The sequence below is a fragment of the Oreochromis aureus genome, linkage group 17 (assembly GCF_013358895.1).
Source record: "Oreochromis aureus strain Israel breed Guangdong linkage group 17, ZZ_aureus, whole genome shotgun sequence".
Lineage (NCBI taxonomy): Eukaryota > Metazoa > Chordata > Actinopteri > Cichliformes > Cichlidae > Oreochromis > Oreochromis aureus.
The window spans coordinates 22078754-22101956 of NC_052958.1; the positions used below are offsets into that span (position 1 = coordinate 22078754).

The 23203-nt window shown below is 41.5% G+C and overlaps 4 protein-coding genes across 6 annotated transcripts; 2 read left to right on the plus strand and 2 right to left on the minus strand.

The window, feature by feature from the left end:
• The first annotated feature begins 1545 nt into the window (after positions 1-1545).
• LOC116321848 (histone H2A-like) lies at positions 1546-2084 on the plus strand. The gene has a single exon (XM_031741791.2). It carries the CDS (start codon positions 1580-1582, stop codon positions 1955-1957), a length of 378 nt encoding a protein of 125 aa, XP_031597651.2. The 5' UTR covers positions 1546-1579; the 3' UTR covers positions 1958-2084.
• Positions 2085-2662: 578 nt separating this feature from the next.
• On the plus strand, positions 2663-3000 carry LOC116321849 (histone H4). Its single transcript, XM_031741792.2, has one exon. The coding sequence runs from the start codon at positions 2670-2672 to the stop codon at positions 2979-2981; it is 312 nt and encodes a 103-aa protein (XP_031597652.2). The 5' UTR covers positions 2663-2669; the 3' UTR covers positions 2982-3000.
• A 539-nt stretch (positions 3001-3539) lies between these two features.
• On the minus strand, positions 3540-4716 carry LOC116321847 (histone H3). Its single transcript, XM_031741790.2, has one exon. The coding sequence runs from the start codon at positions 3991-3993 to the stop codon at positions 3583-3585; it is 411 nt and encodes a 136-aa protein (XP_031597650.1). The 5' UTR covers positions 3994-4716; the 3' UTR covers positions 3540-3582.
• Positions 4717-4851: 135 nt separating this feature from the next.
• Positions 4852-18787, minus strand: tbk1 (TANK-binding kinase 1). 3 transcript variants are annotated; one of them, XM_031741788.2, is made up of 21 exons: positions 18723-18787; positions 17305-17411; positions 15942-16082; positions 14322-14451; positions 13930-14111; positions 13634-13794; positions 13441-13551; positions 13124-13303; positions 12845-13041; positions 12673-12731; positions 12054-12145; positions 11861-11962; positions 10131-10209; positions 9467-9588; positions 9308-9384; positions 8350-8389; positions 8169-8270; positions 7976-8072; positions 7731-7831; positions 7572-7643; positions 4852-6244 (listed from the first exon to the last, which is right to left on the minus strand). In XM_031741788.2, exons 2-21 carry the CDS (start codon positions 17389-17391, stop codon positions 6205-6207), a joined length of 2172 nt encoding a protein of 723 aa, XP_031597648.1. In that variant the 5' UTR covers positions 17392-17411; positions 18723-18787; the 3' UTR covers positions 4852-6204. The 3 variants fall into 3 exon arrangements, with proteins under 3 accessions (XP_031597648.1, XP_031597649.1, XP_039456812.1); XM_031741789.2 differs by lacking the exon at positions 18723-18787 and adding an exon at positions 18450-18714; XM_039600878.1 differs by lacking the exon at positions 18723-18787 and adding an exon at positions 18338-18387.
• Positions 18788-23203: the final 4416 nt, after the last annotated feature.

A 23203-nucleotide genomic window follows, 5' to 3' on the forward strand; every position in this document is an offset into this window, starting at 1 on the left:
TTGCTTATTTATTTTCCAAATGATCTGTCCCAACTGTTGAGAGGGGCCGGTTGTTTTTAGGGTGCGTCCAGGTAATTAGGAAGTGAGCACAAACACTGAGTTCACTCTTGTATTTTCTTTTATAAACCTGTGGGTGAATAGATGGTAAATACCTTTTTCCCCCATATGTGTAATTGTAATTGTATGTAATGACTTTAAATTTATGTGATTCCCTTTGGGGGTTTTTTGTTTGTTTTGTTTTTGTGTTTGTGCTGATAATGAATAAAAATTGTTGAATCAGAGCTATCAACTTCACAGTGCACATGTGGCTGCTCTCCAGTGGATTATTTATGAATGTTTGCTACCCTAACTTTTAATTTTTTATTTTAATAACACAAAGTATCTGTTGACTTTATTAATATTAAAAAAGTAACAACATTTGCTTACTTTTATCATAATTGTTATTCCTACAGGAGTTTGTGCATATTAAATAAAAATATTCATCCATACATTTTCTGTTACTCATCTGGGTGTGGGCCACAGGGGCCATCCTACGGGGTGGATTGCAAGTGGACTTCAAAAAAGAAGTACAAAGTTGTACTTCTTTCAAGAAGGAAAGAAGTACAACTTCTGGGCCGTTGGATTGTAATGTTGCTTCTATAACAGGTCCACAAAGCTGGACCCAGGTACAGAGATCAGCCAGTCACACTGAGCTCTCTCTTCACCACAAAAAAACAGAATAACTCTCCCTTGACCCGAAGATGCCAACATGCTTAAAGTCCTCCACTTAGGGAAGCAACTTGTCCATGACCCAGAGTGGGTGCGCCACCCTTAAGCTTGTTGGAGAGGTGCTCCACCCTTGGAGATGCTCATCCAGCTTCTTCACCCTCAGTGGTCAACATACCCCGGTATGAGTTGGAATTCATCATTCGCTGAAAGAAACAGAACTGACGATACCACGATACCAATAATGTCCTTCAGTTACAATTATCTTATATCGATCAACCTTCAGACATTTTTGTGTTTTCATGTGGATATTTTTCAAAGTAAAAGCGAAAAAAAAAATACAGATGTACATGTGGACTGAAGCCTCCTGATGTAAATACACAGGCAGAAAAAAACTAAAAAAAATCATCCTTATTTTTATTTATTTGTAATTTTTGTGTAAAGGTTTATTGTCAGTGCTGTGTCACACAGTTTGAATTTGGCTCTAGTTTATTGTAACAACCTTGGTCTTCGTATCCTTTTTTACATTGTATGAATATACAATGTATGAATATACATTGTATGTATTGTATATATGTATTGTATATACATTGTATATACAATGTATTGTATACATTGTAACATTGTATGAATATACAATGTTAATATAATCTTACAACCTAGTGTATTTATCAAAGTCCTTTGTGTTTCACATTTCCCTGATATCTTGTTTGTCACAGAGTGGACTACGTTTTTGTTTCTGATTGGACCATCCCGCTGAAGCGCAAACTGGCCAATGAGCGATCAGGAAGAGGCCGATGGCGTCAATATAAAGCGAGACTCTGCTACTACACGGTATCCTGTTTCTCTTTGGCGAACGGAAGAAGATTTAAGCATGTCTGGACGTGGTGGCAAAAGCGGCAAAGCTAGAGCTAAGGCGAAGTCTCGCTCCTCACGCGCCGGTCTTCAATTCCCTGTTGGTCGTGTTCACAGGCTGCTGAGGAAGGGGAACTACGCAGAGCGCGTCGGTGCTGGAGCCCCAGTGTATTTAGCGGCTGTGCTCGAGTATCTGACCGCTGAGATCCTAGAGCTAGCAGGAAACGCTGCCCGCGACAACAAGAAGACTAGGATCATTCCTCGTCACCTACAGCTGGCTGTCCGCAACGATGAGGAGCTGAATAAACTGTTGGGTGGAGTGACTATCGCTCAGGGTGGTGTGCTACCCAACATCCAGGCCGTGCTGCTTCCTAAGAAAACCGAAAAAGCGAAGTAAAGCTCCAGTATTACATGAAACGGCTCTTTTAAGAGCCACCCACTCAAACTTAAGAGCTCTATCCTTTAATTGCAATCCCCGCTAACATTTGTTATACTAACGTGAATTACAATCTACAGCACACTGATTTATGGCGGGTAACTCATGACGGATTCAAGTGATTGTAATGTATCACGAGAGAGGAAAAAGCAATTTCACTGTGCAATGAAATTGCTTTGCTATCCACCCACAGATGCCGATTACATACAATTGAACGGATACAAAATATTGAAGTGTGCAAAAGAGCTATAGCTTAATATGCAAGATGACCTGATGTGCAAAAACAAGTTGAACTCTCCCACTCCCATGGTGGGACGAAACCAGGAACTAAAGCTTTCACTTTTTAATATTTTCACTTTTTAATTGATCACCTCAGATTTACCCCAAGATGGCTGCCGGGCTGGCTCCATCTATAAACGGTTTAAGCACAGCTCCCAGTGTTAGAACAGAGTAGCTATCTCCAATTTCAGTCTAAATCAATTCAATTCACAACCAGTGATTCAATGACGTAGTGCGCCAAGAGTTAGCTTTCCCAACCCGGAAATGCACCTAGCCTGTGAGAAGCTGAAATTGAGCCCATACTTGGCTGTTCTCAATTACGTCCGCGAGACGGCTTTAAACTAGGGGGCTGGCTGCTCGTTCTTCATTAGTGTTTCTACACGGCTTTGAGAAAATGAGTGGACGCGGAAAAGGAGGAAAGGGACTCGGGAAAGGAGGCGCTAAGCGTCACCGCAAAGTTCTTCGTGATAACATCCAGGGTATTACCAAGCCCGCCATCCGCCGTCTGGCTCGCCGTGGCGGTGTGAAGCGTATCTCCGGTCTTATCTACGAGGAGACCCGTGGTGTGCTCAAGGTGTTTCTTGAGAACGTGATCCGTGACGCCGTCACCTACACGGAGCACGCCAAGAGGAAGACCGTGACCGCCATGGACGTGGTGTACGCTCTGAAGAGGCAGGGTCGCACTCTGTATGGTTTCGGAGGTTAAATCCACAGCTCGACTCCAACACAACGGCTCTTTTAAGAGCCACACAATCCATCTAAGAACAAAGATGTTATTATACACTTAATACTGATTATAATTACACGTATCTTAAGGTCTCAGTTATAGATCTGTTGTGGAACAACACGATTGCGGCGTAATTTTCTGTTTTGAAATTGAACGTCTTCTGCAAATCTTACGGAGGATGTGATCGGATGCCTATTGTCACGATCGTTAGAGGTTGACTTTGCGCAGTTTTCCTTCCAGGAGACATTTGGTTGGGCTTCAGAGACAATCAGTGAGTGTGCGCGGGAAGGAGAGTGGGGGGCGGGTGTATTCGGAGCTCTCCTCAGGGTTAATGGCCCGTTTAATTTAGAAATTTAACACTTATGAACCACAAGGCCCGTCTTACTGTGCCTGTTCAATGAACTGGTCAGATCAAAACGTCTAGTACTTAAGACATTAGTTCATGTTACATTCTTGAGCATTTATTTTAGTAGCAGTAAACCAAACTTGGGCCCATGACATTAAAGATGAACTAAGCTCTTCAGATGTGTTTGTGTGGCTCTTAAAAGAGCCGTTGTACATAAACTGGTCTCAGATCAGCTTAAGCCCTCTCCCCGCGAATGCGGCGGGCCAGCTGGATGTCTTTGGGCATGATGGTGACCCGCTTGGCGTGGATGGCGCACAGGTTTGTGTCCTCAAACAGACCGACCAGGTAAGCCTCGCTCGCCTCCTGCAGAGCCATTACGGCGGAGCTCTGGAAGCGCAGGTCTGTCTTGAAATCCTGCGCGATCTCACGGACCAGGCGCTGAAAGGGCAGCTTGCGGATCAGCAGCTCGGTGGATTTCTGGTAACGGCGGATCTCCCTCAGAGCCACGGTACCGGGCCTGTAGCGGTGAGGCTTCTTCACACCTCCAGTGGCCGGGGCGCTCTTACGGGCAGCCTTTGTGGCTAGCTGCTTCCTGGGAGCCTTTCCTCCGGTGGATTTACGGGCGGTCTGCTTCGTTCTGGCCATCTTGGTTTGTGAAAGGAACGTTATACGCTGTACCGCGCAGATGCCCCTTTATAGCCCGCCGCTGGCGCCACTACATCGCTAATTGGTCCATTGTGCGCACGTGTGGCTATACGTAATACGTTTGAAAATTCAAATTGACCTATCAAGGCAGCGGTACAGTGAATTTTTAGTTAAAAAACATTAGCACAAGCTTAAAATAAATAACTAATAATCCTTTTGTAATTAAAACAATGTTTTAAAGCTAAGAATGTTTAACAGGGAATGAAATTATTGCTTTATTTTTTTAAGCTTCATTCTTAAAGCTGTGACAGGAAGGAAGTTAGGAACGTGTTTCTGGATAAAGGCAGCTCTTTTGCAGCTTTGCTTCTGTACACCACCTCAGTGGGCTTTGAATTAAACTATAGAGATGTGTTTGGCTTGTAAACTTTCACCTTTAGTTTAGGCTTCAACACCAGTGTTGCTTTAACTGTCTAGGAATTGCAAACATTTATACAGTCTCACGTTTTAATGTCTGCAATCAGGATCTGCCTGAAGTCTAGAAACCACAGACATCACCAGTGTTTCCTCCTCTTCAGGCCTTTACTGCATCCACCTCAAGCTGCTGCGTGCTTGTGGGTCTCTGCCTTCAGTCTTGTATTTAATAACTGAAAACCTTCTGTTGGGTGGAGATCAGAGCAGCATGTTTTTAGTATCTTTACTTTGAAGGTTGTAAAGTGACTAATGATAAACAGAATCTAGCACATGAACTGGGAGGTCTGGTGAGCTGTGATGGGGTTGCCCTCAAACACTTTTTTGGAGCAGTTTGTGTGAAACAACTCTTTTAATCTGAAACTGTTAAACAGGTCACGCTGACACAGCTTCATGCCTGATCAGTTTATTGATTGATTGAATGGCGTATTTACAGGTCATTTAAACAGTCACTTGGTGTTTTAATTATGGACAAGAAATAAAACAAAGATACCGAAAAGGACGACCAGCTGAAGGATAGAGGTATGACAAAGAGAGACTAACAAAAAAATAATCATTAATCAGAAATATTCTGTTCAATGCACAGTCCGATAAAATTCAGTGCCTTTAAAAGGACACCAGCTTTTTCCAATAAATACAGTACTTTAATGCAACTTACAGGGAAATAAATGCATTTGATGACACTGAACAAAGAAAAAAAACCCTCTAATTTAATACATAATCTTCTATAAAACTCGGATCAAGTTGAACATTTCAGAAGTTAACGCTTTAACAATTATTTTCATTGCAAACTTAATGCCATTTTGTATTTTTCCACAGATTCAAACCTTTAAATGTTCCTTAATCCAGCTGGAAAAAACATTAAATACCCCATAATGTACTCTGTATATTGTTAGCCTAATTTGCCCCAAAAAACAGGAAACGGCTTCATCTGAATCATCAGTCAGAGGTCCTTTAGTTTGCATTTTAATTTGAAAATCCAAACCATTAAAAAAAAGAGAAAAAAAACTAGCATTCAAGGCTGTGACTTCCTCTCTGAGCTTCAGCAAGGACTTTGGTTTGAATCTCAAATATTTCAGCTGCAGTTACAGTGAACAGTAATAATCATATGAGATTTAAATGTTTTCTAGCTGATATTAACTAGAACCTAAAACTTCTATTTTAAAGCATCTCAAACTCTGCTCATGCTTTAAAGTTTTTACAGAGTAAAATTAGATTAATCAGAGCCTGTTGCTGAAAGGTCCAGTAAATACTCCTTAGACATTGAAGTTAACGTTTGTTTTATTTTTTTACCCATTAAAACCAGCTTAAACCATAAACATTTAATCCATTAAAACTGTTCTCTTAAATATTCCACTTCAGGTGAAAAACTACAGAACAATGTAAACACACCTGTGGTGATCTTTAAATCCATTCATCATTTCCAATAACACCTGCAGCAGAAAGTATTTGAGTCCAAACGTGATGTAAACCCACCCTGAACCCATTGTTCCCGGCTGTGTCCGGCTAACTACTCAAAGGTGTTTCAGGGTCTCTTTGCGATGTGATTGGATGAAGCTGCTCTGCATTCCTTCGCTGATCCTTAGCTGAAAACATCTCCGATCCTTTTCTTTTAAAGCGACAGAAGCAATTGAGCGAGAGTTTCCAGAGACTCATACAAAAAGCTTTGTCTTCAACAGTCCGACGTTATTTACACAGTAAACACACAGAGTATGTACAAACGGCAGCGACACTCGACTCCACTCATCCTCTCAGGCCCCCATCCAGTGTCAGAGTGCCAAACCTGCAGAGGCGATACAGACCAGACATACAGAGTCACATTTGTGCCAAAATAATCACACTAAAATTAAAATAAAAGAAAGTGAAACAAGAAGCTGAAGGCAGGTTTTCAGAAGCTGGCTCAGGCAAACAAAAACATTTTTATTCTGTTTCTAAGAAAGTGTTCACGTGTTCAGTGTCAGTGTTCATAAATCCAGGTCAAAATGACCCCAAACCTTTGTATTTCCTGTGGGTTTGGTTGCAGTTTTTAAACTGAGTTTTTGTGTTTTTCAGCTCTAAAAGTATGAAGTAGAAACCTGCTGAACTTTAAAATGCAGGAAAAAAATAAGTTGGCCACATGTGAAACTGTTTTAGTTGAAGGTAACACTTTTAATTGCTTCATTAAATATACTAACATTATAATTATCTAATTTTAAGGGAACTTTAGGAGGATAATGTATAATCTGTATAATGTTCACTTTTCCCCCATAAAGATGACCCTTGATATACCCTAATCATGAGTGTTGACACTTCAGTATGTATCAATAAAGTTGTGGTTTGAGGACCATTAGAATCCTGGTATTACTAAGAGTGACAACTTTATTTTTAAAAATCAAATTCTTTTAGAATAAAATTTACTGTATTTTAGGGGTCACTGATCAGCTCATTTTTGTCCTTATTGTTTTGTTAGGGAGTTGACACTGGTCCATATTATTCAGAGGCACGCTGATAAGCATCTTTCAGGTCTAAATTTTGAGCTGATTAAACATAAATCAAAGTTATGTCAAACATAAGGCCCTGGGGCCAGAATTGGCCGACCAAAGACTCCAACTAGCCTACTGCATGACTTCGGAAATACAAAGGAGGGCATGAAATTTGGACTTTTAACTGTGTTTTAGTTTTACAGCTTTTGCTGATGGTGAGGAGCTCCCCAATGGTCATTCATACTACACTGAAATAAATATGTAACAGGTAAACAATTAAATTACAGAAAGTTACTGATTTTATATTGGGTTCACAGTAAAAATAAATAAACAAATACGAAAGACATTAAATGGAATGGTTTAATGAATTGACAGAATTATAACTGTAGGACAGTCTGCACTGCACTTCTTTATCTTATATTAAGATATCACTGGTTCGGCTCAGACTGGGCTGTATGTGGGCCACGGTGTAAAATAAATTTGATATCCCTGGTTTAGAGAAAAGATTCAGTCAATAAATTCAGAACCATAAACATCGAACCTGCATCTGTTTCCGAGCGGTCTGCGTACTTTTTAAATTTTAAATCAAACAATAGAAACAGAACCAGCAGCTGATTTAGTCTTAAATTAAAAACAGAAAAGTCTGACCTCTCTAAGAAATGGTTGTTTTCTGCCAACTCTTTGACCACTCCCTCCATCTCCTCCTTCAGCTTCTTCATCCTGAAACACAGAAGCACAGAGTCAGCACTCACAGCTGCTTCAGATGGAATTCAACACGATGTGACAATAGAGAGGAAACAAACAAACCCCAGAGTCATCTCCACCAGCGTGTTCTGGCTCAGGTAGGCCTGAGGCTTCATGCCACTGGACACCAGAGGAAGAACTTTCTGTGGCAGCTGTTCCTGCAGCTGGAAGACAAACAAACAGACACGTGTTTCTGTCACTTCCAGACTTCATTCTGGGAAACTGGCTGTAAAACGAATGCGTTTCATTATTACGACAGACTTCGTGTGCATCAGCCGCCCAGCACCTGAAATCGCTTTAATGTTTACCTTGATGGCTCTCTCCATCAGCATGGTCACCTCCTTCTCGATGCTGATCAGCTGACTGGACAGGTTTAGCAGCTGCTTCCTCACATGATGAACTTTCCTGAGAAAAAAAAAAAAAAAAAAATGCAGAAAAACGTCAACACTCAAGCCGTGAGGAGCTCAGGTCACGACCCAGCTGCCCCTTGCCTGTCATTACCTCATCCACTCCTCGCTCTTGGAGATGAAAAGACGGTACTTCATTGCACACTCGTCTGTGAACAGAGTCCTGGCCTTACTCGCGTGAAGGACCAACTTCTGTCTGTAAGAGAGAAACAAAAACATGGCGTCAGAAAGAAGGCGGAGCCTGACGGAGGACAGCTGACAATGCCGGAACTTACTTGTCAAACTTGTGGATCTGCTCCTCGTTGTACGGCAGACCTGAACAGAAAAAATGAAACCAAACCATTTAAAGTTTGACTTTTACTCCCGTGACAGCGACATGCTCTCGGTTTAAAAGATTTTAAAATCGTCTTAAATTAACTAAACCCTTCAGTTCATTTGCTCTAAGCACAGCGTGAGTGTGTCGTGTCATCATAACTGTTTGTAAACCTTGACAGCAAACAAAAGGTTTTATTAAACAGAAGACTGTAAGTGTGCTGTCAGTAAACGGAAAAGAACAGCTCAACAATGACAACAAAGGAGAGCTGCACATCTTAAACTCCGACCGATGGAGGATCACTTTTGTTTCAGTTTGTTTGTTTTGTTCAAGAAAGTAATAGAAATAGAAAAGATTTCTGATTTTCTGTTATGCAGGTGAAGAATATTTCGTAACATCTGACATTTAGAGTTTAATACAGCAGCGAGGTTGTGAAGGTAAATCTGGGTGTCATCTGCATAACAATGGAAGACGAAAGCAAATAAATAGAAAATAAAATAGAACCCAAAATCGAGCCTTGCAGTACACCACAGGTATTGTGCAAATTGTGAAGAAATGAACAGCCGCATAGCAACATCGGGCATGAAATAAAAGCTGCTGATATGATACAATCTGCAGTAAAGTGTGTGCTGTAAAACTTAGTAAATCATGTTTTTATGTTTTCTTTAAATAATCTTCCAGAATTATTAGGTGCTCTGAAAAGGAAACTCCTACAAATACATGTGCTGTTGGACCAGCTGTGAAGCTAACTGTGCAGGCTTTCTGTCTCTGAGCCTCATCAATAAATCTCCTTAGACCAACAGAAGTTTTGACCCTGATGCAGACTGTAGGTGAAGCTGGTTCTAAATGAAACATGATTGAATGATGACTCTTCCTCCACAGATAAACAGCTGAATCTGCAGCCGTGTTTGTGAACTCACGTCTCTCTGCTTTGTCCTTCTTGAACTGCTGGTAGATGGCGGTGATAGCGTCCAGCAGCACTTTGATCTTCTCCACACTGCAGAGAAAAAGCCCAGCGTCACGCACTGCATCACCACACATCACTTTTGCATTACTATTTCCTTTTCTTTCAAACTTACTTCCTGTCCTCAGGGTGCGTCCCAACTTGCTGCGTCCAAGTGTCGGTCAGAAGGCCTCCAGGCAGAAATTTACTCTTGACGTCTTGTGTCGTACGTTCGATGGGCTCCAGAGAGCCGGAGATCTGCACAGAAACATTACGTCAGGACAAAACAAAGAAAAATCACCAAAATTTTAAAAACAGTTGAAAGAAATGAGGCATAGTGAGACGACTGCACCGTAATTAACAACAACCTCAGACTCTAATGATATCATATGTATGGTGATACTGGAGGTTTTTAAAGTGAGCACATGACCAAAAATTCTAAACTCAAGTGTTTCTGAGAGTCAGTATCATAAAACTAATAAGCATTTTTCTTATAGTCCTACTCGGCTGTTAAGTTTGACCTCTTAAACCATTCCTGGATCCAAAGTCTTCTTCAATTCTCAAACTCAAATTCAGAGTCACCACCAAGAGTTCAGTGTGGCTGTTCTCTCAGATTATTACTGTCAGGTTACAATAAAATTAAAAAAGAGGATTTATGAGTTTCAGCTCGTTCAGAGGTTTTAAGAACCAAGCTGATAAAAATCAGGAGAGTCTGAGAGACAAAGAACTGCAGCATGTTAGAAAGATGTCTGAATAACAAATGTGATGCACAGAGACAGGAAAAGAGCGCCAGCACTCACTCTGAGAACTTTCTTGTGCATGTCTGAGATCTCGTCGTATTCTGACGACAGCATGTTGGCCTGCATCAGCACCTCGAACCTGAAGCACGGCGAGAGCATCACGTTATTAACAAAACTTTCAGGATTACACTCTGGAAATTATTATTATTCAAACACTGCATTACATTTCACTTTTAACAGTTAATGAAGGTTGAATTATGAAAAACAGATCTAAAGAACTGCGACCATAAATGTCTAAGAGTGTTGCCCACAGTGACTTTGTGGATTTGTTCAGTCTTAAACAGAAATTCGAGGTTGGTGGAAAAACAACTTGAGACTAGGGCTGGGCCATATCATACCGTTCACGGTAATACCGGTATAATGTTGGGCAACGATAAGAAAATGAAATATCGCGATAGAATATGGGTAAAACGCGCATGCGCAGTGCCTTTGTTTTTATACGCACATGGCGGCGACGGAGAATGAGGAGGGCGAAAGCCTATCGTTGAATGAAACGGATGAACCAGAATTGGTTTGTAAAAATGCTGCAACTTCAGTGATGTGGAACTGGTTTAGCTTTCGTCCGTCAGACACACAACAAAGCACTATTTTTGGTAGCGCATGCTAGCGGGCCGTCGTTATTACTGTGTTTTTTGGAAAATACGGCACACTTAAAATCAATCCTTTGATTTTTCTGAAAATCGACAGTGCCCCTTATAATCCCGTGTGCCTTATGTATGAATTCTGGTTGTGTTTACTGACCTCGAAACGATTTTATGTGGTACACAGCGCTCAAAAATCTGTCAAATGTTTTAGTACGACTTTGCTAAGCTACGAACCCGCACCGCTTGATGGATTGTCGGAGCATTACGGCTATCGTAGTCAGGAGCCTCGCGGAGTGATATGTACTGTGATATGTATTCAACATAATATTACCGTATTGTGTGTGTATAACCACTTATTAAGTTTTGTGGATATTATACATGGTTATGCTGAGGATATGTCGGCCAATTTCCACTGGAAATGCCTTTTGGTTAAACTGTCAGCAAGTAATTTGCATTTGCACTGTTAAATTTTTATATAACTTTATTGCACATAAAAAACAGCTGCTTGATTAAGTGAAAATACATGTTTGTGATGTTTTTTTGCACTAATAAAGTTGTGAAGTTGTTAAGTATTTTGTCTACTGTCAATTGTATTGTCAGTTATATCGTTATCGCAAATTTTCAAATGTATATCGTAATAAATATTTTTGGTCATATCTCCCTGCTCTACTAGAGACTATTAAATGTAGTGTTAAGTTTCTGTGGACTTGTTTTGCAGTAGTTTTAAGTCTCAGAAGTAAATGCTTTCAATACTTGTTCTGAGTCCCTTTGGTGACTTCAGTCTCTTTGTGATAGTTTTAAGTTTTGAGTCTCTTGGCAATAATATTTTGTGTTTTTTTTTTTTTTTATTAATGTTTTGGTAGTAACTACATGAGTCTTTGTGCTACTTGGTGATAGTTCCAAGTCTTGTAGTTTCTAGTCTCCGCAAGAGGCTCTTTGGGCCGGTTGTTCACTGCAGCGGTTTTGAGTCTCCTTGTTTTAAGACATGACAGATTTTTATGTTGTGGAAACTTGATCATGTGACATTAGGATCTATATAAGTTAGAACTGAGGCCATTGATCTCGCTAATCTAAGGGTCAGGCGCTGGCTTTGTTCATTTGTGATGCATCTTTAGGAGCAGTGTGCGGGTTAACGGCCTCACTCACAGCTGCTCGGTCTTCTCCAACATCTGTGTGCAGAAGTTACACAGATGGAAAACCTCCAACTTCTTGCGCATAATCTCATTGTAGTCCTCCTTCATCAGCTCACTGCACGAGTAAAGACATATAGAAAGATGACGTCACATGAGAAAACCAACTGAGCTCCACATCTGTGAAGATTTTTGTGATGTGAGCTTACATTAAACCTCGAACTCCTTTCCGCACCAGCTCCTGATAAAGCAGCAGAGACTCTGAAGTTTTCCACAAATGGCCGACATCTCCTGCAAAAGTCTGAACAACAGGAAGAGGAAGGTCAGCGAGCATCGAGGGACTGAAGGAAAAAAGACTGGCTCACGGTGGTCCCTCTGCAAAAAGTTTCAAGTTTATTTGTGGTAGTTTGTACCCATCCATCCATCCTCTTCCACTTATCCTTTTCAGGGTCACAGGGGGGTGGAGCCTATCCCAGCTGTCTTAAGGTGATCTATAAGTTATTTTTAGAGTCCCTTTGCAATCATTTCTAGTCTCTGCAACAGTTCTGCATCTATTTCAAAATAGTTCAGAATTATTCTGTGTAGTTCAGTCTTTGTAACTCTGTAAATCTGTTTGCAAGAGTTTAAAATAAAATTTTCTTAAAAGTCACCAGATGAGTGAATTAGAGAAAGATTAATGGGTTAGAGTTGATCCTGAAGTCGTCCTGATTTCTTATGCTGACACACCTAAGCTCCTGTAATTGAACAGGCCGTATAAACTAGCAATATTTTACTATTTTTTTTCCTGGGCCAATCAGATTCACAGCTAAGGTGATGTGAGTTCAGTACCTTTGCGTAGCTGGCATCCAGGTCGAGATCATAGCGGGGCTGAACTTTAGGAGGACTGGCTGTGAAAACAAAATCAGGTCCAGTTTCTAACCAACATATCTCAGAACAAAACCCATCACATCAATTCTGGTTTTATTAAACATGATAGAAGAAAAAAAAAGGAAGTGCATACGATCTTCAAAGATGAGTCCCACGGTGGCGACGGACTCACGGCTGACGAGCATGATGGGATTTTCTCTGGAGGTCTTGGGGAAAGTCTTGGCCTGGCGGTTGGCGTCGAGGACGAGGCGGCGGCCCTCGTAAAGCAGCTCCTGATTATGCAGAGGGATGCTGGTCCTGCGGCACAACAGTTCCTGGAACAGCGCTGCCCTGTGGGCACATGAAGAACAGCAGCTTTCAGACACCGCGCAGACTGTTTGAGAAAGCAGGTGCGCGGGCACACAAGGCTTACGTGTTGTACTCATGGATGTAGACGTGGTGCAGCGTGGCCTGCTGCAGACTGAAGACATAAACGACGGTTCGGTGCAGGATGTCGTTGGTCTCAGCGAAGAACTGATCGAAGCCCCAACATTTCTCCTGATCGGCCTCCAGGATGTTGGCGAGAACTGGGGTCAGGAGGCTCTGAAGACCCCTGAAACAAAACCAGAGACAGTGATGATTTGTGTGTGTGACCATGAAGGAAACAACAGGGTGAGACATTTCCACACATATATCCCTCAGCATGTTTGTTCATGAGCGTGATGATCAGGGCGTTTGAGGGTCTCGTACTTTGACAGGCTGCAGGACACCGGCATCTCTGTGCTCCACTCGATCTTCCCGTTCTCACACTTCTGATGGCCAGAGATCGTCCCGGACGGCTTTTCTGTGATGATTTTATACCTGAGGCAGACAAACAGCTGGGTAAGTTTCAGTTCAGTCTAATTCCTGTCAGAATGGGTCAAAGGTCACAGCGAGCTCTCACATGACTTCTTTGTTCCTGCGCGGCCCTTCGAACGGTCTGAAGGGAAGGCTGCCGGTGGCAGCGTGGTAGAACGTGACGCCAATGCTCCACAGGTCCACCGTGGCACCGTACTTCTTCTGGTGGTCTTTTCTCAGCACAGCGCGCTCGTACATGTCGGGGTGCTGCATAAGAGACATATGAAGAAGAGTTACTCAGCAGCAGCTACACCTGCTGTGACATCACTCACTGGCATCTTTGTGTATGCTGCCATCTTTTATCTACAGTTCCTGTTCACTGCGTGCGTTTGCTTTGCTGACCAGGTACTCCTCAGTGCCATACAGAGACACAAACTGCTCGTCGTCCTCCAGCTCTCTCGCCGCTCCAAAGTCAGTCAGCTTGTAGACGGAGCGGCCGTCCTCTCCGATCACCCTCATGATGTTTCCCGGTTTGATGTCCCGGTGAACGATGCCGTACTCTCTCAGGTGGTTCATACCTGCCACTGAAGGGGACACAACAACCAATCAGAGAGAGTTTCAGTCTCTATATTGAACCATTTGAATGCATTTCTTTCCACATTTAAAGAAAGGACTGATCACTCGTGTTTGATTTCCTTTTAACTGCTGAAACTTCTTACAGTGAGATTTCACATTTAAAAGAACCTGATTGGCTGGAACCAACGCAGAGTGTCACAGTTAAATGTGTCCCTCACCAACATCATGGAGAACAATGAGGAACTCGTCCTCGGGGAGTCCATACGCGTTGGACGACTCCTCCAAGACAGTGTAGAGACTCCCGCAGGGACAGTACTCCATCACCAGGACCTTGTGACGGGTGTTGGACTGAGAGGAGGAGGAGGAGGACGTTAGAAGGATGTTTTTACTCTCCTTAAAGATGTCAACATTATTTCTCAGCTACAAAATATAATTTCAGTTAGTTTTGGTCAATTTTTACATGTCAGATGTTAGTTTAGTTTGAATTCACTTTGAAGAACCACATAAACTGAACCTAAAAGCTGAAACTAAAGCTGGAGCTGAGAGTCAGGAGGTAGAAGCACCCGACAGGCTAATTCAGGGCTTAAAAAACTCTAATTACTTGTTTTATTTACTGAAACAAACATCTGCAAAACTCTTTTAATAACCACATAATTTGAATCTTTACATTAAAAACTAAAAAATGTGAAATCTGAATGTTGTTTTCAGATTTATGTCATAAAAAAATGTTATACTTTTGTCTTTAATTTAAATATTTAGGACTTCACTCTTGTTTCTGTTTTTTAGGCTCCATCTTCTTTTCCTCCTTTTACATTAGAGGAAATATTCCTTCTTGTTTTGGGCTATAAACCATTTTTATGATGATGGGAATCTTTAGTGGCAGCTTTCAAGCTTTTGAAGATCAACAACATGAAAAATGAAAATAATATTTTCTGCTTTTTTAATTAAATATAACTTAACTATAAAGAGCAGGTAACACTCCCAAATGCTGCTGAATATTGTTCACATTTACAGCTGAATAAACTCAGTCATGAGGAAAAGTTTTCTGTAAACTTATAGACAGCTGAACAAATAAATGAAGCCGAGCACAAGGATACAGTGGCGATACCTCATCCTTGTGCTCGCCTTCATTCGTCTGACGGTTCTTTTTCACACTGAGTATGAGTCGTGGGTCAAACCTTCAGAGGTTTCTGTCTGGCAGAGTGGAGCTGAGCTCTTTATCATGGCTTCACTTCATTCAGACACTTTTGGGCCTTTCAGCTCAGTTATGGCGCTCACAGGTGTTGTGTGCCAGATGTGGCCAAAAAGTCGCAGCATACCTGACATCTGGCTCATATAAGATGAACCTGCAGCTGCGTTAAAGCATGTAGACTCGACCTGAATCAACGACAACAGCCAGGCCCGAATGTGGGCCATAAAAAGCAGCACATCTGAGCCACATCTGGGCCCAGATGTGCAACAGCCCTAGCTAACCTTTTTGCTCCAGCAGATTTTTCATTCTCACATTTATTATCTTTTTTTTCTTGTTCTAAAAATTGATGCAAAATTTTCACAAAAAGAAAAAACTTGGGGAAAACTGGGAGTTACTGATAAAGATCTAGAAAGACAACCCAGTAATAAGTGTTACTGGGCTAAGGTCCTGGTTTGAATCCACTCGTAGCTTGGGTTTTCTTCCATTAAAAAGCTAAAAAGCTACTTTCACCTGCTCCTTTATCCACAGAGGGTAGCTCTGGATGTTATTTCTGAAAGATTCCTGTTTCCTCCTGGGATCAAATCAGGGATCTTTCACTTGCTAGGACTAAATATTCTCAGTAAGAATAAAACATGAAGTTACTCACCTCCTCCTCCACAGCGAACAGCTTCACGATGTTCTTATGGTTGAGTTTCTTCAGCACCTCGAACTCTCTCATCTGGACGTCGAGCGGCCGCAGAAAACTCAGGTTGTTGAACACCTTGACGGCATACAAGTCGCCGGTTTTCTGCACACAGACGTGCAGGTTAAACTCAAGAATCATCACTTTTTAAATAAATACTGTTTTTAAAAGAGGTGAAACTCAGAAGGACCATAAACATTCTGGGAGAAATTTGCCCTCAGCGTAGTCTGCAGGGTAAAGGCAGCGTGAAGGGTTTAAAACACAAACTGAGCTCAGACATGAAATTAACCCGACATCAGACTAAATTATTCAGATCTGAAAAGGAGAAACTTTTCAGCACAGCAACAAAGTTTTTATGAATGAATTCAACCTGGAACATATAAATGAGATCAACATCGGTGTGAAAATGGTAAATGGTAAATGGCCTGTATTTGTATAGCGCTTTACATATCCAGTCATCCACCCATTCACGCACACATTCACACATTGGTGATGGCAAGCTACGTTGTAGCCACAGCCACCCTGGGGCACACTGACAGAGGCGAGGCTGCCGGACACTGGCGCCACCGGGCCCTCTGACCACCACCAGTAGGCAACGGGTGAAGTGTCTTGCCCAAGGACACAACGACCGAGACTGTCCAAGCAGGGGCTCGAACCGGCAACCTTCCGATTACAAGGCGAACTCCCAACTCTTGAGCCACGATCGCCAATAACACAGGTTTAGTAAAGACTGAGTTTGTTCACCCTGAGATGAGGTTACCAGGGTAACAGACTCTGTGAAGTCAATGACTCCGCCGCTCATGCTGAAGTAGCTGCCTGGCTCTTTTTTAGTCGGGATCAAAGCTCATATGAGAGCTTTCACATCTTTACAAACAAGAAACTAATGTTAACTTGTTATTCATTAACTGAGGATAATAATGGATAATTGTGGATTTTGTGACTCAGGACAAAAACAAACTCTGATCGGCTTTTGTGGAACCAAAACCAGAGTTCAGGTTCAGAGTTTGTTAAACCTGCTTTCTGGAATGTGTCCAGGTGACATCTTTAGGTTTTAGAAGGTGAAAACAACATATGAGCCTCTCACTCTGAGATGTTAAACCATAAACTGTAAGGAGACCTGAATATTTCCCCTTTGCAATCAACACTCAATATCTATCTGGTCTCTACCGTCAGTTCTGAGCTCAAATATTGCCGAAAGACTTTGAAACAGGTCACTTCTTCATAAACAGAGGGGATCGAAACCAGAATAAAAATATCTTGGTATCTTCACGGAGTGTTTCTGTATTTCCAGAGAGAAAAACAATTCGCGGCTGGCATGGCGACATACCTTGTGCCGTCCACGGTAAACATTGGCCGTCGCTCCCTGACCGAGCAGGTCTGAGATCAGCCACAGGTAGTTGGCGGTGCTCTGCATCCTGAAGGCTGCGGGTGATCCTACAGACACAGCACAAACTGCTCAACATCAAGGGAAACAATGATTAATACACAACACAACTTGATCAGTCGAGTTTTACTGCTAAAACACTTGGAGGTAAATAGATTAGCTAAAAAAGAGACAGCAATTGTTACTGATACAGTAAGAAGCAGATATTTATTATGAACATCTGGCAACTTAAAGTATGATAAACCATAACTGACGGCCTTTACTTTGAACATCTGAGGTATTTCTGAGAGTGTGAGAGTTTATTTTCTTTTAGAAGCATATTTGTCTTACTTTAAAAAACTAAGGGCCTGTCAATCAGTACTCATCAATATACAGCATAACCAGCCAGTTTATACACACTAGAGACTCTGATCAATATAAACCAGAAACAGCCAATCAACAATCAGGTCATCAGTACTAAACAGTAGTAAACAAATCATCGATACTGATTGGGCGTTCTGGTGTATACTGATCTGTATTTGTGGCATCCATTGATTGTTGTTTGTGGTTTGTATGGGTCAGGTATTTCTGATCTACACTGTTCAGCTGTTATATTGATCAGTTGTTTCTAAGATGTATCCATTAGCTGGCTGTGGTGTAGAGTCCACAAACAGCTAATCGATAAAGAGCAAAAACAATAGATCAATATTCAGCCGAAACAACTAATCAATAACTGATAAAGTGATAGTGTTAAACTGCTGTACATATCAATAATAAATCAATCAATCAATAAAAAGCGCCTGGTTGGAACACTCCCGCCACTTAATAATACATAAAAAGAAAAAAGAAAAAGTTTAAAAAATGTTTATTCGCTGCGTCACCGGTTGCGTCGTGACGTCACGGCAGCTGCTGGGAAATTCCCGTTTGAGGCCTGAAGCAAGAAAAAGGTAAAAGTGCGCGCAACATGAAGGTTATTCAGTCGATTTTGGGTCGTTACCGGACAAACGGTGACGTCTTTAACCTTTGCTTGTGTTTACTGTTTACGGTTTCCGGTTAAACACGAACACAGCTGAACGCTTCCACCTGCGGGCCATCACACTTCAGGTTACCTGCTGACCCCTTGCCGCACGAGCTCCTCTGGGCTGGTTTTCGATCCGGTATCTGTTTGATCTGTTCGTGTCTTATTTTCGCTTTCTGTCGACACGAACCGGAACGACCCAAAAAAAAACGCGTCACTTGAGTAAATCTACCGTCCAAACCGAGCCCGAACACCGGGTCCGTCAACAGCGAGCCCCAGGCTCTGTACACGTGCGGGAAGTAAAAACACTACCGGGAGTTTTCCCCGTTAAAACGATCCGTCTTTATTTTGTTTATTTCCTTACCTTCTCTCTGCGGTCGAGCCTTCTTCTTCCGCTATTGTCGGGTCACGTGACAGCAGTAATCTAATCAGAGAACCCAACATATGTAGGGGTGTGGCCTGATCCTACCGTAATACCGATAGGATAGGCGACCGATAAAATAAAACAAAGTGTCCTCAAAACGACTCCTTGTTATAAACCCAGTTTTATTTAATTTTTATCATTGTGTTCTTTAAAAACTTTTATTTTTGTAGCTGCGACATCAATAATGGTCTTATTGAGTTGTATAAAACTCTACAGTGACAGTGGAGGTTAATCCTATGCTGACTCAGAGTCAGCCTCCACCTGACTGGCTCTGTTCGGTTATTACGGTAGAAGTGGAAGAAATACAAATCGATCTGGAAATCAAAACCGATACCTATCATCTGTGTAATAACTTTATCAATACTCTTTTCTAATGTAAGAAATTCAGATTATAATCACGCCACTAAGTTATTCATCAGGGAAGATACCAACTTACTCAATTATCCTCTCTGTTTTTGGTCAGTGGTCGAAGATTTATTTATAACATACAGCTGTGACGCAAAGTTTTGGACGTCCGGTTATTTGCAAATAAGATCACAGATTTTTCCAGATGTTTCGTTTGTTTAATATTAATATAGAATACTATTAACATATTATTAATTGTGTGTGCGTGCATTATTAATTTCTTATGCCTTGCATTTTTGTTTAAGTGTTTTATTACATTATTAACATTTGCATCATAGTAATGAAACGTGTTTGAAAATATGCTTAATCTCTTGTAGCATTTTTTAAAAAAAAATAGGGATTAACAGGGATTTTCAGCCCTTCCTGCAAGACTTTTAAGTGACATGAACTAAATGTAAATGCAGTGGTAAATAAATATAGTGTTTAGCTTTTATTCTGAGCCAGTGAAGGCACATTGGTCAAAAAAGTGCTTATGTTAGACGTAATGTCTCACACACATTAAACCTCTAACAGTTGATTTCACTGCAGGACTGAGCAGCCAGTTGATGCAGTTGATCCAATTTTTCACAGACAGCTGTGACTTCTGACAGCTGGAGGGTGGATCTCTGTGGAGGAATAGGCCTCATGTGAATACTTTCAAAGCAGTTCTGAAATGTTTGGTTAACCTTGTTAAACTGTGGCATAAACATAAGTGCTGTTTTGCTTGTATCCTGGAAAATTAAACTCACGAAAGTAATTATCAGATTTTATTTTTCCTGTGCAGAAGTAATGAAAGCATTTGAAAATAATGAAAAATGGCTGAAAACCTAGAAGTATTGTGTGAAGCCACAAAATGTTAAACCATTTTTTAATAAAGCTGCATTTGAAAAAAGTTTCACAAAGCTAAAGCCTGCATCATTTCTCTTATTCTCTCCAATTTTTTTCTTTTGTAGTTACATGTATTTGTTTATCTCACTACCTCAAGTTTCTTAAACTTTCTTAACCCTCTGGGCTCTATGGTGGCCACTTCACTTTTTTTTTTTTCAACCATTTTCGCTGTATTAATGCAAATGGAATTAAACTTCCCAAGGGTCTCGATTTTTTTTCAGATTTTAAAATTTTTAATTTCAGCTCCTTAAATATATCAATAATATACACTATACATCAAATTGTTCCGCTTGGCTCTATTGTGGTCATTTTTGGCCAATTGAAACCCATTATAACCACCTTTTTTGATTCCTTGTTATTGGCAGTACTAAATCATGCAATTTAGGTAAAATTGCTTACATTCTAAACTCAACACATGAAAATTGTAGTTTTTAATGTTTTTTTTTACCAAATGACATCATTTACCCATTTTTGGCCAAACAAGCAATTTCATGTAATATTCTTAGTTTCCAATAGCGGCGTTTGATGGCTTACTGCTCTCCAATGGACCAAAAGAATGAAACAATTTTGACATAGGTTTGATTTTAGGGATCTAATAGTTTGTGTTTGTGCATGACAATGCAGCACAAACATGTATTTGCAAGATAGACTGGAATAAATAATGATGCATCAAATATTACATAGGCTGCAGTGAATTTCTGTTGATGCAGGCTATTGAGCTTTGAGGTTCCCATTCAAACTTAGCTTTGAAGCAAATGCTAAACGCAATTTTACTCTTGTACTTTTCATAAAAAGATACCATACCCAAAATATTAACTCTCGAAAAAACACAAAAAAATCCCCAATCACAGGACATTTTGCAGAATTCAAACCTGCAGGCCAAACTACAACAAACACTGTCTGTAAACGCGTCCTGGAGTTTATGCAGGTGCAGACAGTGCTACTGCTGTAAGTAAGCCTAACAGCTTCCAGATAATTTATTCTGGCAATATGGCAAGAAGGTCATCACTGCTTCTGTTACAACCCCCTCTGCTAGGCGACAGGTGGGGAGGAAACATACACAAGCCCTCTCACGAAGTCAGAGTAAATAAGGGGTTTTATTGCAAACGTTAAACTGAAAACCGACGGGGCTGTTCAACAGACCACCGGGCAAATAATTAATACACAATGAAAAGAACAGGCAAAAATAAAAACTAAGGGTTAACTAAGGCAAGTCAGCAAACACAAGACTCTAATAAAACTAAAGTCAGCTGTATATATGAGTTTACAAACACAGTTCAAATGCTAGGCAGACGAGGAGGACACTGCATGTTCACTTCAGAGCAGCAGTTCCCCACAGTGTGAAGAATCTTCAGCCTTTTTATACTCCCAGGTGCAGACAATCAGCCAGTCAATTGGTCTTGGAGTGTCATGGGATCTCCAGGCAGCCAATCGTCCGCGAGGTCTCACTCTCTCAAAGGCCCAGGGCCGTAACGCCCCTCCCCTTAAAATACAAGACCACGTTTTGTATACACAGATTTCAATATTTGTGACAGACAACAAAACAAGTCATATTCACAACTGGGAGAGGCCATCAGCTAGTACATTTTCTGATCCTTTTATATTCCGAATCTCTAAATTGTACTCTTGCAGCAGCAAGGCCCATCGCATGAGTCGTTGATTGTGGTTAAACATTCGGACAAGAAATACAAGTGGATTATGATCAGTGTACACTACAACGGGTAATGTGCCAGACCCCAAGTACACATGGAAGTGCTGAAGAGCTAGCAACAGGGCCAATGTCTCCTTTTCAATGACGGAGTAACTTACCTGATGCTTGTTAAACTTGCGGGAGAAGAAAGAAATGGGGTGGTCCAATCCCTGCAAGTCTTCTTGCAACAGTACTGCCCCAGCCCCAACAACACTGGCATCAACCTCTAACTTGAATGGACGCGTCAAGTCGGGTGCAGTTAACACGGGAGTGTGGCATAGGAGGGCTTTTGCACTTTCAAAGGCATCCTGACACTCATCAGACCATAGGAAATCAACCTTAGGGCTTAGCAGGTTGGTCAACGGCTGGACTATGGAGGAGAAGTTTTTGCAGAAGTTCCTGTAATAACCCACCATTCCCAAGAATCTGCGCAATTCCGGCCGGGTGGTAGGCATGGGATACTCCATAATCACTGCAACCTTGGCTTTAAGAGGTCGCACCTGCCCGCGTCCCACCTCTCTGCCCAAGTACGTCACTGTGGCCTTAGCAAATTCACATTTAGCTAGATTGTGGGTTAAAGAAGCCTGAGCTAAATGGTGGAATACTTGGCGCAGTGTGTACAAATGGTCCGACCATGTTTTAGTGTATATTACCAGATCATCTAGGTAAGCACTACAGTTGGAAAGGCCATAGAGGACCTTATTCACCAATCTCTGGAATGTCGCGGGTGCATTACACATCCCAAATGCCATGACAGTGTACTGCAAAAAGGTGCCAGGCGTTACAAAAGCTGAAATGGTAGATGCACGCTTGGTTAAGGGGACTTGCCAATAGCCTTTGAGAAGGTCTAATTTAGTCACATATTGGGCCGTTCCAATACTGTCCACGCAAACCTCAATTCTAGGAAGTGGGTAAGAGTCAGGGACAGTAACGGCGTTTACTTTACGGAAGTCAGTGATAAAACGAGGTGAACCATCTGGCTTCGCTTCTAACAAGCATGGTGAGCTCCAGGGGCTCTGACTGGGCTCTGCCAAACCGTGTTGTAGTAGGTACTCAGTTTCCTGCTTCATCAACAAACGTTTGGTGGGATTTACGCGATAAGGGTGTTGTTTGATGGGCTTTGCATTTTGAACATCTATGTCATGTTTTAGCACTGTAGTCCGTGTTGGCACATCGCCAAATAAACAGGGGTACTCATGGACCAAACTAGCTACATCTTCTTGTTGCTCGGAAGACAGGTGATCAAGCTGACTCCGGAATGATTTTAACAGTTCAGAGTTAGACAAGCGGGGCCTAGAACAACTGGAGTAGTTCAGTTTTAAACCATCAGCCTCGTCTGTGCTTTCTACCTCTGAGTGACTGAAGACGGCCACAGGAGCACAGCTCCCAGTGAGTTTTGGTTGGGGTCGGGAATGGTATAACTTTAACATGTTTATATGGCAAACACGGGTTTTGCGTC

What these genes read in the sequence shown, in the direction of transcription:
- tbk1 (XM_031741788.2), bottom strand. Translation starts at nt 17,391, where the DNA reads ATGCAGAGCACCGCCAACTACCTGTGGCTGATCTCAGACCTGCTCGGT. An exon ending in GTGTCCTGCAGCCTGTCAAA is followed by an intron (nt 13,304 to 13,440) that starts GTACGAGACCCT and finishes GTTTTGTTTCAG; the next exon opens with GGGTCTTCAGAGCCTCCTGA. An exon ending in CTGGTGGAGATGACTCTGGG is followed by an intron (nt 7,644 to 7,730) that starts GTTTGTTTGTTT and finishes TCTGTGTTTCAG; the next exon opens with GATGAAGAAGCTGAAGGAGG.
- LOC116321849 (XM_031741792.2), top strand. Translation starts at nt 2,670, where the DNA reads ATGAGTGGACGCGGAAAAGGAGGAAAGGGACTCGGGAAAGGAGGCGCT.
- LOC116321848 (XM_031741791.2), top strand. Translation starts at nt 1,580, where the DNA reads ATGTCTGGACGTGGTGGCAAAAGCGGCAAAGCTAGAGCTAAGGCGAAG.
- LOC116321847 (XM_031741790.2), bottom strand. Translation starts at nt 3,993, where the DNA reads ATGGCCAGAACGAAGCAGACCGCCCGTAAATCCACCGGAGGAAAGGCT.